Source organism: Protomyctophum bolini, assembly GCF_963924005.1.
Source record: "Protomyctophum bolini genome assembly, chromosome: 8".
Taxonomy (NCBI): domain Eukaryota; kingdom Metazoa; phylum Chordata; class Actinopteri; order Myctophiformes; family Myctophidae; genus Protomyctophum; species Protomyctophum bolini.
Window position 1 is genome coordinate 26,741,843 of NC_137869.1, and position 17,409 is coordinate 26,759,251.

The 17,409-nt window shown below is 40.9% G+C and overlaps 2 protein-coding genes across 2 annotated transcripts; one reads left to right on the forward strand and one right to left on the reverse strand.

The window, feature by feature from the left end:
* Window positions 1-1,340: 1,340 nt before the first annotated feature.
* Window positions 1,341-2,390, forward strand: LOC308320187 (ceramide transfer protein-like; the record flags this gene model as incomplete). Its single annotated transcript, XM_080770505.1, has 1 exon — window positions 1,341-2,390. One exon carries the CDS (start codon window positions 1,341-1,343, stop codon window positions 2,388-2,390), a length of 1,050 nt encoding a protein of 349 aa, XP_080626631.1.
* Window positions 2,391-4,773: 2,383 nt separating this feature from the next.
* LOC308320188 (uncharacterized protein) lies at window positions 4,774-16,571 on the reverse strand (the record flags this gene model as incomplete). The annotated part of the gene is made up of 19 exons (XM_080770506.1): window positions 16,244-16,571; window positions 15,729-15,894; window positions 14,758-14,910; window positions 14,374-14,534; window positions 13,740-13,916; window positions 13,110-13,251; window positions 12,389-12,576; window positions 11,993-12,134; window positions 11,283-11,449; window positions 10,971-10,993; window positions 9,672-9,825; window positions 9,204-9,369; window positions 8,912-9,064; window positions 8,620-8,780; window positions 7,636-7,812; window positions 6,925-7,066; window positions 6,334-6,521; window positions 5,677-5,818; window positions 4,774-4,949 (listed from the first exon to the last, which is right to left on the reverse strand). The coding sequence occupies exons 1-19, from the start codon at window positions 16,436-16,438 to the stop codon at window positions 4,774-4,776; spliced, it is 2,973 nt and encodes a 990-aa protein (XP_080626632.1). The 5' UTR covers window positions 16,439-16,571.
* Window positions 16,572-17,409: the final 838 nt, after the last annotated feature.

Genomic DNA, 17,409 nt, shown 5'->3' on the forward strand with positions numbered 1-17,409 from the left:
TGATGTTGTAAAGTTGATGGTGGCCTGCTCAGCCTTATGGTGCGGCTTAAGTTGGAGTTTAAACTGCTAAACAAGCCTAGTGCTGTTCATCTATTGAATTCTGAACCCAGCCGTGCGTAATTGTCACGCAGGCATTAAATGGCAGTTTAGACTTTTAGAATTTCGTGTTAAAACTGGTTTTCCATTGCAGTGAATTGTACACTGATTTATTAGCAACACCATTTATGTAAAAAGAGGAAAAAAACAAGAGCTTTGAAAGATACATAGAAATATGATTAACTACAGTGCTAATTGTGTATAAATGGATAAAGTTTATTATACATTTTATGAAAATTATGGTGTTTGAAAAATAAATAAATGCATTGCTTTTTCAAACAAGTATTATGATGGTTTCAGTTTATTACTCTGAGCCGCCACTAGAGGAAGGCGTTTATATAGGTGCCTCAAAGGAAAAATAGCATTTGCCTTTGGGGCACACACAAAGTCCATAGACTTGGCTGCCCGACTGGACAACTGGCTATCCGACGGACTCGACACTGCACTCCCGGCGATGGTGTGGATTGGAACCTGTGTAATCGGTGGGGTTCTCGAGTTACGTGGATTACAGACGTACACACAGACGTGGTGAATTTATAGATACTGTATAGATAGAAGATACAAGATGGACTAGATCGGTGCCAGTTGGGTACTTGGAACGATGCAAGTTGGAAATTAATTCCAGTTATGTCTGTGTCCCTTTTTATGCCCATATATGGATTTCTTTGTCAGGCATGCCCAAGTATGGAGTCTATGCAGATGTCAGAACATCATTGTGATGTAACAGGCCAGCGCCATATGTGGAGATCAAAGGGTGATCCGGTGTGACAATTTGGGCCCTGTCCAGAGCCTGGGCCAATGTTCGTATGTAATCTGAATGTAATCTGAAACCTATCTTAATTACGTCACCATCAATACCTACCAAGCATACACGTGCATTCGTACCAGCACGACTACAATACTTGCGCGCTCTGCTTGCTCAGGCTGAGGTTGTGAGCTATACTCTGCTATACTGTATGCAGTGCGGTGTTTATTGGTCCAGCGGGTCATATTAGCTACAGTCTGGACAAACGGACACACAGACCCCTTTCCAGTCAAGGGCCATGTGGACCTCCATATTTGGGCAAGACTGATGATGAAATGTATGAGCCAGCTATAAATATATGAGCCAGCTATACTTGACACATTCCTGAAGATCTATTTGATCAGAACATTGGATTGGCAATCGGTGAATGAGCAGTCACTATCTCTCCTGCGCTTAGGTTACGCACAACATGGCCACCCTTCCCCGCTGCATTGACACGATGGTTAATATAGTTAACGGTTCAGAAACGGAATTGGAGACTGTCAAGAACACATTATCCAATGAGCTGAAGATAAAAGCTCACCTTGTAAACCCAGATTTTGAGGAAGGTACAAATGGGCTCATCGATGAGGATGATGTTTTTGATGCAGTTGAACCTCCTCTTGACAGACGAGACAAAACGGAACCGTGCCAGACTGAGCAGGCAGGGATAGAGAGAACCAGTCCCGTTCCCTCTGATAGCTCCATGTCGACCACATGCACGGCTTGCACGCCCAGTGTCTTTCAAGGAACCCATAGTCTGTCCTCCCCTGCCCAGATGGCCTCCACACCTCCTCATGATGTCCACAGATTCAATGCAGAGGTGGAGGATGTGGTGCAAACTCACATGACCTACTCACTGCAGGATGTAGGTGGCGATGCCAACTGGAATTTGCTGTTGGAAGAGGGAGACATGAAGGTGTACAGGAGAAAGGTGGAGGAGAATGGCATTATAAAGGACCCAGTGAAGGCCACCCTCTCGGTGAAGGGAGTTACTGGCCATGAGGTTTGCCACTACTTTTGGAACACTAATTACCGCTTTGATTGGGAGACCACTATTGACAACCTCGATGTCATTGAAACATTATCAGATGATGCGTTTATTCTCCATCAAATACATAAGCGGGTTTGGCCTGCTGCTCAAAGAGATATACTGTTCCTGTCTGCCATGAGAAAAGTCCTGGCCTGCGATGAAAATGGCCCAGATACGTGGCTAGTCTGCAATTTTTCTGTGGACCACGACAAGGCCCCACTTACCGCCAAGTGTGTCCGTGCCAAAATCAACATCGCTATGATCTGTCAGACCCTGGTTAGTCCACCAGAGGGAGACGATGCTTTAAGCAGAGAGAATGTGCAGTGTAAAATAACCTATGTTGCCAATGTGCATCCAGGAGGCTGGGTTCCTGCCACTATCTGCAGGGCATTGGCTAAGAGGGAGTACCCCAAGTTCCTCAGGCGCTTCACATCCTATGTCCAGGAGAAGACTGCCGGGAAGCCAATCCTGTTCTGAGGATTAGAGGGCTGTCCTGATTGGTGGGTTTGGAAAAGCTTTGGAAAAGCTAACTGAGGGCCCTCAGGTGTTTTCACAGAGCATTTGATTTATTGCTTGCTGCTGGAGTAGTACAAGTATAACAAAACAATTATTACAAATAAAACATTAAATGGAGCTGTATTCAACTTCATTTTATTTTATTTCTTTTTTCTTTATTACATTTTCAAAAACAAAACTACTGTATTGGCTTAATGTTTTGTTATTATTCTTTTTTGGAGGGGAGCTAGTGTAGCAGAGTGGCTCAGAGCCTCTGCCTGACGGCCTCAAAAGTCTAATGTCTCCCCCAGTCTAGAGGGATATCCCTTTGGTCTAGTGGTTAAGATGTTGGACTTTCATGCAGGAGGCCCGAGTTAGAATCCTGGGCGTTACACTAGCCCCTGCAATGCCTGGCCAATATGTTTAGAGCACTTACGTAAATCGTTTGCCAGCCAAGTCTATGGACTTTCTTCTTCCATGTCTGGTTTAGATGGGTCATGTCATGAGCTCTAATGGTCCATGAGTTGTTTTCTTTGGTCTGACAACCTGTTGCTAGGATGAATGTTCTGTTCCCATCATCACATCTCACTACTGACCTCTATTGGTTGGTCTTGTGATTGTTGCTTATGGAACAAAACCATAATGTTAGTGGCAGCCTGGAAACAGTGTTGCTGTTACGCTGACCTTTAAGGCCTAGTAGCCTTTCAGTCATGCTTCCACTCAACTGGCACTTTCTGACTGATGATACGAGGCAGCACTAATGTGTCTGACAGTGAATAGCCGAACAAATAATGCATAATGAGCTTTGGTTGATATTCATTTGTAATTTCTTAAAAAATTGAACAGTAAAACTTGAGCGACCAAAAATTGGAATAATTCGAGACTAAAACCAGTGAACCATATCCGGTTATCAGCATGTATTTGACCATAATTGCACAACTGAACCAAAGATTCTTATACTGTGCCTCACATCATGCCTCGCAATTTTAGATAATTAAATTAAGTCTAATATGTCAACATGTGCACTTGAGTAAAGTGGCATAACAAGTCTGGGTCAGATGATGGATTTGGGGTTAGGTAGATGAGGTTAAAATAACATTGTTTAATTTTTGACTGGATTTGTTTTTTACTTTTTTTTTTACTTTGAGGTTACGTTTCAGTTCAGTGTTTAAATGAAGGCAGATGCACAATATTCCCAAACAAGTTTCTATGATTTGACTGAGTAATAGAAAGAATGATGTGCTATAGTTAACTATAATAAATTGAATACTATTTAGTATTTACTAGTTTGGGGGGCGCTAGCCCCTCCTATATCCAGCTTTTGGTGTGTGTGTGTGTGTGTGTGTGCACAAACTTTGTCCTACACAAACATTAAATTCCCATTGAATAGACAATTTTACGTCATAGTGTCTGAGCAAAATAGACAAAGTAGTGTATTTTACTTCATGATGTATGATGAGCACTTCACAGTACTGGTGTGATTATTTTTTCTTTCCTATGGCCAGCTTTGTGTTTGTGTGAAACACAAAGTGAACTACAACAAATTATATATCTGGGTATTGAAAACCTTGAGGGATGCAACCGTGATGTGTATATACCGTGCGGCCACTTTGACTTGAGATTTACAATGCTAGCACTTTTCACAAACTGATGGAGTATATTATAGTACATTGTGGGATGTATATTTAGATGGCAGGTATGTGACATTGAAAAGGACAAATCAAGGGACACTTTATTAGAACACACAAATTGCTACAGCCTCAGTAATGAACCATTTGGGGGGCGTGAAATTTGTAGTCCCCGTGTGTCTATAAAAAGTGAAGATGGAAAAGTGAGGACGCAAATTGTGATTGGCCGGAATGAGATGATGTATGATAAGAGCACTGGGACTTTAAGGAAGCTCCAGACCTGAGGCAGATTTTAAAAATGCCTTCTAAAATCTAACCTACGGTTTCTTCAAGTCCTTAAAAATAAATGTGGGAACATTACATTACATATATAGCAATAACTATTGAGAGAGACGCAGTGGTAGCATCCTGATACAAAGATAAAACGATGTATAGATTGCTCCAGGTCTAAATGGTTAGACATGTCATGTCACCCTCTTTTCTACATGACATTCCCATTAGGACTGTCCACTGTACTGTCCTGTCCTGTAACATAAATGCCTTTTTAAATCACTGTTTCTCAGTGTCTGATCTCCATGGAGACCACCAGGAGTCCAAATGGACAAATTGGGGACCCGTGCCCATAAAAACAAAAAGTCAGTGTGGAGGCCCCTTAGTGGAGGTCCTTGAAATGAGGTCAGAGAATCACTGCTTTACATGATTCAGCTGGCATTAGTAGAGTTTGTGCGGGATGATATTCAACGAGGTATGGCATAAATCTTGAAGGGGTATGGAGTGCGTGTGGCTCCGACTATTCCCTCTGTACTGAGCTTAACTCCGTCCAGAGTTGAGAAGCAGAACCTCTGTAGTAAACTGACAAAAAACAGGAAGAGCTCCATTCTTGCCAGTCCCTCTCCAAGACATGCACGCTTACCTGAGAGAGAACCGAAACAGAATTAAGACATAAAGGAAGTCGAATCATTTCTGTCAATGTCCCTTTTCAATACATTATAATCTGCATTTGCCTAATTTCCCCATCAATGACAGGATCTCTAAAGCCAAATTCCAATACCCAAAATCTTGGCCACTCGCTCACTCACACTCGCTCACTTCAGCATGGTGGTGCTACGATGAAATTGGTGAATACTGGACAACTCACCCCGGTGCTTGCCCGTTTTTCCTCCCGGAATTTTCACCAGTGAGGGGGATAACTTTGTAATATGCTATTGGCTGTTTGTATTCTTTTTGGAAAAATATAAAAAGATACTCCTGTGGAAATGCTATATTATTTTACTCATATTGACTCTATAAACAGTTTAGCATTCTGGGAGGAAAACAGAAACGGGTTGAGTTGTCTTGTTACCAAATTGGTGACCTGCTGAAATATGTGACAATCGTGTAGACATCACATAACATCAGTGTCTGAATGTAAATAGTTGCAGTTTGTTCATTAGCAGAGTTCAACCTAACTGTATTTAAAGACCTCCATTTAAGTGAAGTCCACAAGATGGTCACATATCTCACCATAATTTGGCTGGAGTGACCCGAGTGTGAGTGAGCGAGTGGCTGAGATTTGGGGTATTGGAATTTGGCCTAAGAGTTTGGCCCAACAATTAGGATCTTGATCAGGGGATTGACTTTCAATTTGATGTCCCTCTTACCTGCAGAGAAGGGCAAGAATGCATCCCTTCTCACAAACTTGCCATCAGCATTTAGGAAGTGTCCTGGGTTGAAGATGTTTGGTGTCTCCCATTCATTCTTGTCAAAAAGCACAGAAGTCAGGTTGGGCATCAAGTTGGTTCCCTACAACCGGAAAATAATATGTCAGTTATGTACTGGCTCTAATGTTTGAATTATTTCTGGCTTATAGTTAAAGTAACATAAGTGCAGTACTGCAGTTATATGTGACCGTATGTTGATTATGTGATTTTAACACAACCAAAATGCATTTGGCTATAATTCAAATATCATGCTTACCAAAGTTTATGAAATACTAAAGCAACAGGGAAACGGTTAAGGTTGATGACTGGCCCTAGCTTGAACTGTGAGTCAAGTCAACAGGCTGTTATTGACACATATCTCAATGAAGAGGCACACTATAGTGAAGTCACATGGCCAGAAGGATAGAGGCAGTATTGTGTCTAACTCAGTATGTGGATTAGCTCCTCAATTAATCAACAATTGTCATTTATATATCATGTTGTATGTCTATTATTCTTCCATCTTCCTATACTATTTTGTAGAGGATTATGTCTGCGTCGGAATCTTAACCAACCACTACAATGGCAAATATCGATGGACACTTACATATTGCATACCTTTGGTATGAAATAACCGCCCAGTCTTGTGTCTTTGGCGGCCATCCTGAGTCCATTGAGAGGTACAATATTTCCCATCCTCTGGATCTCATGGATGACGGCATCAGTGTAGGGCATGTTGGGCCTGTCGGCCATGTTGGGTTGGCGGGACTGTCCAATCACTCTGTCTATCTCTGCCTGGACCTTCTCTGTGTGATGAAATAGAAGGTTTTTGTTTTAGAAAATAAACAATATTAGCAAAGACATACCTGTAGAGATCCTAATGGGTGATTAAATATATATTTATTACAATTTATTATTTAACCTTTATTTATTTTGTACCCAAGATTGTATACATTAACAACACATTATGGGCTTGTGTGGATGTAGCCCAATCCCTGAAATCCTTATCGCTGCTTCTGGTAAGACTAGATTAAATATAGGCCTTTCCTTTAGGTTGGTTAATGTCCGTCCTACACAAATTCCCATTGACAATGAATGGACAATTTTACATCATAGTGTCTGAGCAAATAGATATGTTACGCCATGATGGTGTATCCATCCACTCTTACTTCTTAGTCATCTGTGTATGGTGTTCTCGGCAACACTCACCTTGGATATGAGGGTGGTTAATGAGATATATTGTTGCCCACTGCAGTGTGGTGGAGGTGGTCTCTGTACCAGCGAGGAACAGATCCAGAGAGCACATGACCAGGTTGACTTCATGGAATCCCTGCTCAGTGCTTCCCTTATTCTGAAGGGAGAGATACATTGATGAGGAGATGGAAATGGAGAGGTCAGACTGTAGACACATTTGAGGTATTTTTTACTTTACTGGCAATAATTTAACTTCAATTTTTTTTACTTTACTTTCAATAATTTAACTTCTAATCTCAGACATTGGAAAACTTCAGTTACTACTGTAGTTACTTTGCAGATTTTGATTATTGTTACAAAACCAGACAGGAAATTTGAAAATAGCCGATCTACGCAAACTCACAACTTGTAGATCCACAACTTTTTTTACATTTGAAAACTTAAATGGGATGTGACGTGCATAATGCATACCATTACTTTTGGTATTTAAAGTACATTTTGTTGTCAAAAGGGAGGTGTACAAATACTTTTGTACTTTTACTCGAGTACATTTTGATTACCAGACTTTTACTTGTATTACAGTGTAGTACAGTATTAAGGAGTGTTTCTACATTGCAGTATTGATATACTTTATCCAAAAATATGAGTAGGATATACTTATTCCACCACTGACTGTAGATGAGGTGAGAAAAGAGGACTTGACCAAATCTGAGAAAGTGCTCGTACTTTATCCAGCTCCATGAGGAAGGTGTCCATGTAGTCCCGTGGGTTGCTGGGGTCCAAGTCCAACTTGTGTCTCTCTAGCTCTTCACCGATAAAGGCCTCCAAGGCTTTATAGTTGGTGAAGATGTTATTGTGAGGGCCTGGCAGGTGCTTCATCAGTCCAGGAAATGCCTCGTAGAACTGTTTGAAGAAAATAACCGAATAATAATTTAGTGAGGTCAGTTCTGTTGCTAAAGACGAACAAAGAAAACAGGCCTCTTCCCCAGCTAGCACTACATTTCTTTGCACCTGCATTTGTTCCCTACTTGGATACTATGTATTATTTATATGTGACCAGATTTGAGAGCCTGCCATCGCGCAACCTCCATCTTTTCACCAGAGAAAAACTTTATTTCCCCCCCAAAATGAGTTAATAGCACAGGCAGACTCTTCACACATAGCCTACTAGAGCATGTCTGAAATAAGTGTCACTGTCAGAGCTGAAATCGACATGTAAATATGAAATCAATGCTTAAACATATAGCTAGGTGTAACGTTAGAGTCCAGTCAAGCCTGTTTTCTCAACTCGCTGTTTTCTGCAAGACATTACTCTATAAGCCATATCTCTTAGTGGGTCAAACTGAACAACCAATATGTCAATTTGAAGCTACAGTATTCCCTGCTTTCATATGACATGAAAAAATGAAAATTCAAAAAAATCCAATGGCAGTCCCTCAGTCAAATTTGGACACATGTTTAGGTATGCGTTTGCTTCAAAGTTATTTATATAGATGTTATGTTTATCTACCGGTTTTCTTATTATTGTTTGCATGGCTTGCTGTCCGGTGTAAAGTAGGCCTACATTGAATTCCCTTGCCTTGTTGCAACTTGACCACTTCTGTTGTAGTGGACTACTGGACTAGGGCTCACTCTTCTTACTCTGGCCACTCTCAGCAGACATACAGTATATATATTGTGAATGGATGCAACCCTGCATGTTAGACCTACATGAGCCCATATGGTGCCCTGCAGATAGACCGTCTCGGACAGATTCTTCAGCATGGTCTGGAAGTTGTTGTCGCCGTAGTCAAACCTCTTCCCAAACACCAGCTGGCAGATGATGTTGGACGCAGCATTGTTGAAGAGGGGCACCGGGTCAAATGGTTCACCTGATCATAAAGACATTCTTTTATATAAACACCTTAAATAGCACACATTTTCAAGCGATTTAGGAGCGATTTGTTTGCCACTCATACACACATTTTCCTTTGCACTCTTTAGTCTTTTCTATTGTACCAACCTTTCTCCCTCTCCATCTCTTCTTGCAGATAGAGACTCTCCTCATAGATGCTCTCCTCTAAAGAGCTCTTTCCTAATCCAAATCTGCGTAGGGCAGAAAGGGCAAAGCGACGCTGTCTCTTCCATACATGTCCGTTACTGAAGAACAGACCCACTGAAATGGAAAAGGAAATCACAATACATCGTTCATCATCTCTTTGCATTGTCTGTCTGTGTACAGTATATTTGCCTTTGCAAGTCTTATAGTGGAATCGGAGGCATCGTAAAGCAGCAAATCAGTTTCATTGATTGACCTGAGTTCCCAGAATACAGTCTGGTCTGGATTGGGCTGTATGGTCGATCCACAAAGTTTTCTGCCTGGGTCACCAGGGCTTCCTTCACCATCTTGTACCCAGTTACAAACACTGTTTTGTCTCTTCCCAGACGCAGACAGAACACATTCCCGTAAAGGTCGCTTAGCTACGGAGGCAGGACAAGAAAATAAGTGCCTGTTGTTGTCCAACATGTGACTCTAATAAAATACACAATCATGCAATGTCAATGGAATATATATATATATATATATATATATATACATACATACATACATACATACATACAGTGTATGAAATAGTGTTCGTACTAATACGTAAGTACAGTTGCTGATTAGTTTAGTCTAGTTTTGTGTTTTTTCTAACTGGTATCCTCTGTGTGGAGTATTGCTGTTATTTCAGAAACATGTCTTTTAACATGAAAATCCACACGGGCATGCGATTGCTTACCTTGGTGAGGTAAATGTGAGGCTGTTTGAGGTCAATGCTGAACACGTTTCCTACGAGAGGAAGCGCCAGGGGTCCCGGGGGGAAGTTGTGTGGATTCCTGTTCTTGAGGAAATCGACTAGCAGGAGAATGACAAAACTCAATAGCAGCATTGCCCTGAGATCCAGCGCCAGAAACACAACATAGAGCCACCGCATGGTGAAGGAAATGCCAGAGAATAACCGAGCATGAGCAAGAAGGGAACTGATGGGTTGCAGTGTTTTGCAGCTGCTCGCTTGCTCTACCACCCAGTTAGTTAGAGATGGGCTGGTCCTGTATATGGCCCTGTGCTGCTGACTCACACCTTGTATATGCAGCTTTGCATGTAGGAAGTGGAGAGAGGAGGGGGTGTATACGTCCCTCTGATGACCTGTCATTGACCTCTGACAGTGGAAAAAATATATAACTAAGATTGGTCACATCGTTACGTCACACAGCCTGTGACATGCATTTGAATGTTTGCTCCACGTCTTTTTCACCCCACCTTACCCCGATGAGATGAGCATTCTTCAGACTATTAGATGTCAAAAATGGGTTAGAAATGGTCTAAAAATGAACGTTTTTTTTTTTAGCGCTCTAGGCTTAGATTAGACATTGAAACAACGTTGTTTCAACATCTATATAGGCGGTCTATATATAGACGTTTAAACTAGAATAGACTATTGCTCAGTGGAAAGTTCAGGATGATGTAGATCATGGGGCTTGCTAGTAATGAGTATTTGTGTGTGTGTGTGTGTGTGTGTGTGTGTGTGTGTGTGTGTGTGTGTGTGTGTGTGTGTGTGTGTGTGTGTGTGTGTGTGTGTGTGTGTGTGTGTGTGTGTGTGTGTGTGTGTGTGTGTGTGTGTGTGTGTGTGTGTGTGTGTGTGTGTGTGTGTGTGTGTGTGTGTGTGTGTGTGTGTGTGAGAGTGTGTGTATACGTACGTGTTTTGGATATGGAGTAAATCAAATTTAGCACAGGTCTCCACCAGGATAATAACGTTTGTGATGTTTTTGGACAAACGGATCCATGTTGAACACATGACAGATATACCGATTTGCGTGATGTATGTTATGTCACCTGTCCCTTTCACCTCGTCGAGTCTCCCCTGCAGTGTGGCTTCTTACCTCACCAGGGAAGCACCCCTCACACTTTGAAAATCCCTGATGTATATATAATATATATATATAAACGTATGATATTATCATACGTTTCACTCAGGGACCACATGTAATTCCTTCATGGACCACCAGTTGTCCATGACCATGGACAACCAGTTGAAAACCCCAGCGTAGCCTCTAGGGCCAGCTACAGTAACGATCAAATACGGAATACCAAACACTTTTGTGTAGGTACTGGCCAAAGGTGTTGGCTTTCAGTATTTCTGTGTTTTTAGCAGGGAATTTGCCTTCACTTCATTCTGTTCATCTGCTTTTCTGCACTACAGAAATGGTGTTATATGTAGATGTTATACAGGTAAATGATACACAGACCATGTGATAGCTTATGTAATCATATTAATGTTTTATTACTTAATATGTTTTTGTTAGTCTGTGGAATTGGAATTAGATGGAAAAGATGAATGGCTTCAGCGAGCCGTGGCATGAATCTGGAATGGGAGTGGTATATGTGTCACCCCAACGAGTCCTTCTGTACTCAGCTCTACTCCATCCAGGGTGGAGAAACTGAACTTCTGGAATAAGCTGACGAAAAACAGGAACAACTCCATTTTTGCGAGGCTTTCTCCCAGACATACACGTTTCCCTGAAAACACATGTGACGTAACATATTCATAACCTTGTCCATAAACAAAACACAGGCATATACAAATCAGTGGTTCCCAAACTGTTGCCGCGTTGCGTGCACCCCTTGTGGTACGCGGGCGCCTTCTATGGGGTGCGCAACGTGAAAAGGCTAATGTTGGTGCTATGTTTTTATTTTATGTCTCTATATAGCTTATGCAATTTATATTTCCATGTGGTCAAGAGGACACAGGGGGTGCATGGCCAAAAAGGTTAGGGAACCGCTGACTTAGAATAGTCCACACAGGCAAAATGTCAAGGCCAAACGCATTCTAGATACATAAGTGTGGTTTAATGGAGTAGTTATTTTCTACACACCCCATGTATTGAATTCATGGAGATTATTCTTTGTTATTGTTTCAGCAGCTTAACCATGTCGTACTACAATTACACAGATGAACATTTCACATTCAGCAATCTGACAAATACATTGCCCACAATTTGCATGAACTGCCAGTTCCAGCCTATATACAGTCTTATTACCAGAGAATTTGCAAAGTTTTACCTGCAGAAAAAGGCATGAACGCTTCTCTCCTCATGAACTTGCCATCGGCATCTAAGAAGTGTCCAGGATTGAAAGTGTCTGGAGTTTCCCATTCGTTCTTGTCAAACAGTACGGAAGTCAGGCTGGGCATCAATGAGGTTCCCTATGCAACGGGAAGAAACAACCTACTGTAGGCCTACTGACTCCCATATATTGTGAATAATTACTTGTAGTTACACATCTACATACTGTACGTATAATAGATGTGATAGAACATAGCAAGATGTTAATAAATCAACTTAAAAAGGTCCACATAGGTGGACCTTTGGCAGTGATATAAAGTAACCCAAGTACATGTACTACATACTTCGACATTGGTATTGCTACTTTTAAGTAAAATGAGCTACCACTGCTGACCTTTGGTATGAAATAACCGCCCAGTGTTGTGTCTCTGGTGGCCATCCTGAGTCCATTGAGAGGTACAATATTTCCCATCCTCTGGATCTCATGGATGACTGCCTCAGTGTAGGGCATGTTGGGTCTGTCGGCCATGTTGGGTTGGCGGGACTGTCCAATCACTCTGTCTATCTCTGCCTGGACCTTCTCTGGGTGATGAAATAGAAGGTTTTTAAGCATTCAATAATCAAATAAGGTAATACACACTATCTCTACAATGTAATTTTTTTGTGTAAATGAATGCAAGTCTGTCTCCTGAAACATACACCAATCATAGCTCATAATAGGCTGTTACGTAACGTGCTTATCTCTCTCAGGAAATCTTTGTTGCACCAGCATTGTTCTTGTGAACCTGAGCTGAGTATCACTGTAGCGGCTGTAGCCTACTAGTTTTCTTTTTCTTCCCCACAATACTGTATTTTCCCCCAACCCCTGGTATTGATATGTATCCAGGGATTACAATTATCCAGTCCCGCACTCAGCTTAGCTCAGCGACACCCTATGGGTTTACCTTAAATTCTCAGTTGGGAGCTGTTCTGTTAAGTGTCTTGCAGGAACACTTCGACATGTACAGTAGATGTGTAGGAATAAATGTTTTATACTGTATATCAACCAGTTTCCTGACTGAACTAAATTTGACTATGATCTTAGTGTATGTAGGTGTTTGCATTTCACCAGACACCTTGAATATGTGGCCACTTGATGAGATAAACCAGTGCCCACTGCAAAGTGGTGGAGGTGGTCTCAGTTCCAGCCAGGAACAGATCTAAAGCACATAGAGCCAGGTTGCTCTCTTCAAAGCCCAGGTCTGCCTCTCCTTTGTGCTATTGAACAGGGAAAAGTATGTGTACTGGCAGTAGTGGAATGTAACATTTAAGTACAATTTTGAGGTATTGTACTTTTAATTTATTTTCACAATTTCCAATACTCACTAATACACTACATCTAGGCTCCAAATATTGTACTTTTACGGCCCAACATTTATTTGACAACTTAGTTACTACTTACTACTAGTTACTTTGCAGATTTTTATTATTATTGCAAAATATATTAACCGTAGATATATTTAGTCCATTTGAAAATCGATGTACAAGCTCGTAATTGTGAGCTTTATAGGTCTGCTATTTTCAAAGGTTTTGTATACATTTGGAAACTTGACATATGGCACATTCTACATAATACTTTTGTACTTTTACTCATGTTGAAATCCAAACTTACTTGTAACAGAGTATTTCTATATTGCAGTATTTTATACTTTAATACTGAGTATTTTTTTCCCCCACCACTGTGTACATGCAGCTTGCTCACGCACCTTCTCCATTTCTATGATGAAAACGTCAATGTAGTCTCTGGGATTGCTAGGATCCAATTCAAGCTTGTGTTGCTCCACCTCCTGACGAATGAACGCAACCAAATCCTCATAGATGGCAAACATTTTGTTGTGAGGACCTGGCATGTGCTTCATGACTGCGGGGATTGCCTCATACAGCTACAGTGAGAAAACTGTTTTAAGATGACATTTCATTCATAAGACTTAATCTGAGTATACATGTTCTAGGGCAGGCCCTATTTGAAGTGCCCACACTGCAACTTTATTTGTTCTTTATTCTATGACGTGACATAGATCAAAATTCCCATTCCTGGTGTCTGTGTACTTTCTCTATACAGTATGCTATGTGACAAATCATATTACTTACACAGTAGGCCTATGAATCTGAACTTGAGATGGGAGTTATTCATCATTCATATACTCTTAGGCTACATGTCATGTACCCTCATGTGCTTACTACTTGAGATCAGCTCCTTCAGATCTTTCTCTACTGTTATGTAGGTCTTCCTTTAGTCATTCTATTGCAAAAAAACTAAAGAGAGACAGAGGGAGTGGAGTGCCCTATGCACATTTATGTATACAATGAGATTAATGAGTTGGATGGATATTTCCTCACTTGACCCCAGGCAGAGCCCTCCAGTTGAATGGCTTCGTTCATATTCTTGAGAAGGGTCTGAAAGTCGTGGTCACTATAGTCAAACCGTTTCCCAAACACCATCTGGCAAATGATGTTGGACACAGCGTTGTTCAGTAGGGATGCTGGGTTGAAAGGCTTTCCTGAAGAAAATGTTATTTGCATATCATTATTCGAGGAGTTATTAAGTCATCCTATTTATTCTATTAATCTTGTTACCTTTTGATAAGATAAGAAAAACCTTTACTTATCCCAAGAGGGAAATGTAAATGTTATAGCAGGAGTGGAGAACCACACATCAATAATATAACGAGCTTGTAGTTTCTTTTTAACTGAACTTTTTTCTTTTTAACTGCTGCCGCCTACCTTTCTCATTCTCCATCTCTTCCTGGAGGTAGACACACTCCTCGTATATACTCTCTTCCAATGAAATTTTGCCCATTCCAAACCTACGCAGGGTGGACAAGGCAAAACGCCTCTGTGCCTTCCACCGTTGGCCGTTGCTTGCGAAAATACCCTCTATGCCATCGCCATGCATGAACAACACAGAGAGACAATACAGTGTTATGTTCATCTTTATACTCACAGGTAATTGGCAGCACGGAGGATTTTCTTTAATTATCCTCTAGTTTTAGACCCATATTATTCTCTAACGATGTTGAGTACAGTATGTCTTAAAGGACACTTTCCAACCTATCTTCATATAATAGGTTCTCACTAATAATCATGATAAAATGGCACAATTTCTTTCTACTCATTCTGTGTCTCATAGGAGGGCTGTGGGAAGTTTAGAAACCGTCTTCCAGTGACATCATTAGGCAGATTTCTTTTTTTAAACAAGAAAATGTTTTTTCATTTTCGCATTGCAACTTTTCAGGACTAGAAAGCCTGCAGTTTCTATTAGCTTGTATTCTCCATCGATGATGTCATTGGAAGACGGTTTCTGAACTGCCCACAGCCCTCCTATGAGACACAGACTGAGTAGAAAGAAATTGTGCCATTTTTACATGAGGACCTATTATATGAAGATGGGTTGAAAAGTGGTGAAGTGGTCCTTTAAGTCTACAGACATACTCAACATCGTTTTTTCATTGTGCCTAGCAGCATTTGTAGAGGAATTGGGAGACATGCATTTAGGTTCAAAACACCGTCAGACTGGAACCTCTCCTTGTCACTTAATCAATTTCTTATCTAGCTGTTCCCATTTCTGATTGTACTGATCTCTCTATCTCTGATTGTTTTATTTCTTGTATTTAAAATTTTAAATGCATTTCAAGGATATAAGTATGTAGTGGGATTTGAGATGGTGGAAGAGGGAGTCAGAGAGAGATGTTTACCTAGGTCTCCTGAGTAAATTCTGCCTGCAACAGGGCTGTATGGCCGATCCGCAAAGGTCTCTGCTTGTGTCACCAGTGCCTCCTTCACCATCTTGTATCCGGACACAACCACCCACTTATCAATGCCGAGACGCACGCTGAACACACTCCCATAGGTCTCGGATAGCTGTGGACATTATACAACATAAGAGCTGATATCATGGATCAAGTAGCCTTTTTGAGACCAAATACTTTATTGATTTTATTGTGTAAATATGTAGTGGTTTGTGTTCAAATGTAGAATATAAAAAAATATTAGTATACATGTAAAAACTGTATTTAGCCTACTTAATGATTATATAACACAAATTAGGCAATCTTTGTACAACAACTTTAACCATGATAAACAACTCCTCAAGTAGGCCTTCCAGAATTTCAAAATGTTCCAATACACTACTGACTACACTGTGTGTAAAATGGATTCACAAATAAAATGTAGGCTATAATAAAACCGTGGCTCGTAAACTGTACTCTACCTTGGTAAAAGAAATGTGAGGCTTTTCCATGTCAATACTGAACAAGTTCCCTACAAAGGGAAGAGCCATCAGTGGTCCTGGTGGATAGTTGGCTGGGTTCTTGAACTTGAGGAAATCAAATATCAGGAGAGAAACAAAAATAAACAGCAGGATTCCCTTGAAATCCAGGCCTGTCAAAAAGGCATAAATCCACATTCTGAAGCTGAACTGGATATTGTGAAGCTGAATCGGATCAATTTACACCATCGTATTCTCCCTCTCTGTGGCGAAATGCTGCGTGTGTTTGTACTCCATGAGATAGGATCAAATGAAAACAAGCTACAGTGCGCTGAAGCTACAGCTCATAGTGACTATAGTGGTCATAGTGATCTTAAAGCTGTACTGTACTGGAGTAACCTCGCCTCACCAGGCTTTGGAGCACTAAGCCACACCTCTTGAAAGACAGATAATTATGACTTCATTTCTCATGTATCTTTTAAATATATTTTTCAGTATGAAATCAAACCCCAATGCTCAGTAGGCCTTTTGCATATTTTCATGATTTCGTGCTCAGCACAGACATAGGCCTACTGTTAGGTACGATAATTATATTGATTTGGGTAGCTCCCAACAAACTACTTTGATGACTTGATGAGATAGCATTTGCCTTTAGTCCACAGAGATTAGAGATGTTAATGAGTGGCCACTCGTGTAAACAGTGTACTGTAGGTGGGAAGAGAAAATTGAGAAAACGAATCCAATGGGTGTCAGATTATGTAAGTATATGGTTAACTATCCAAGAAAGAAAAATCACAACCGTATGAAGTGAGTGGTGCAATTTTCTTGATCACAAAAACATCCTTAGTCTGCTCCAAATCCCCAAGGCAGAAAATACAGTATGAGAAAACAGATGGTGTAATAGAAGAAAAGACAGTTTCAAGGTCTCTTGTGACATTAGGAAACCGGTCAGGACAATGGACTCTTTGCTGTGCAGGACGGCTCTTGGCTGGGTTATAAATGGGCCACTCAATTCAACTCATTCATTTCAGAAAAGGATGTATTACTGCTAACCAGATCTCTCGTAGCTGCAGCACGTATGGCTATATAACGGAATGATATAGCCATAAGGTCCCTGATAAAATGGACCACCAACAGACCTTTTTCATGGCAGTCATTGACAAAATAGT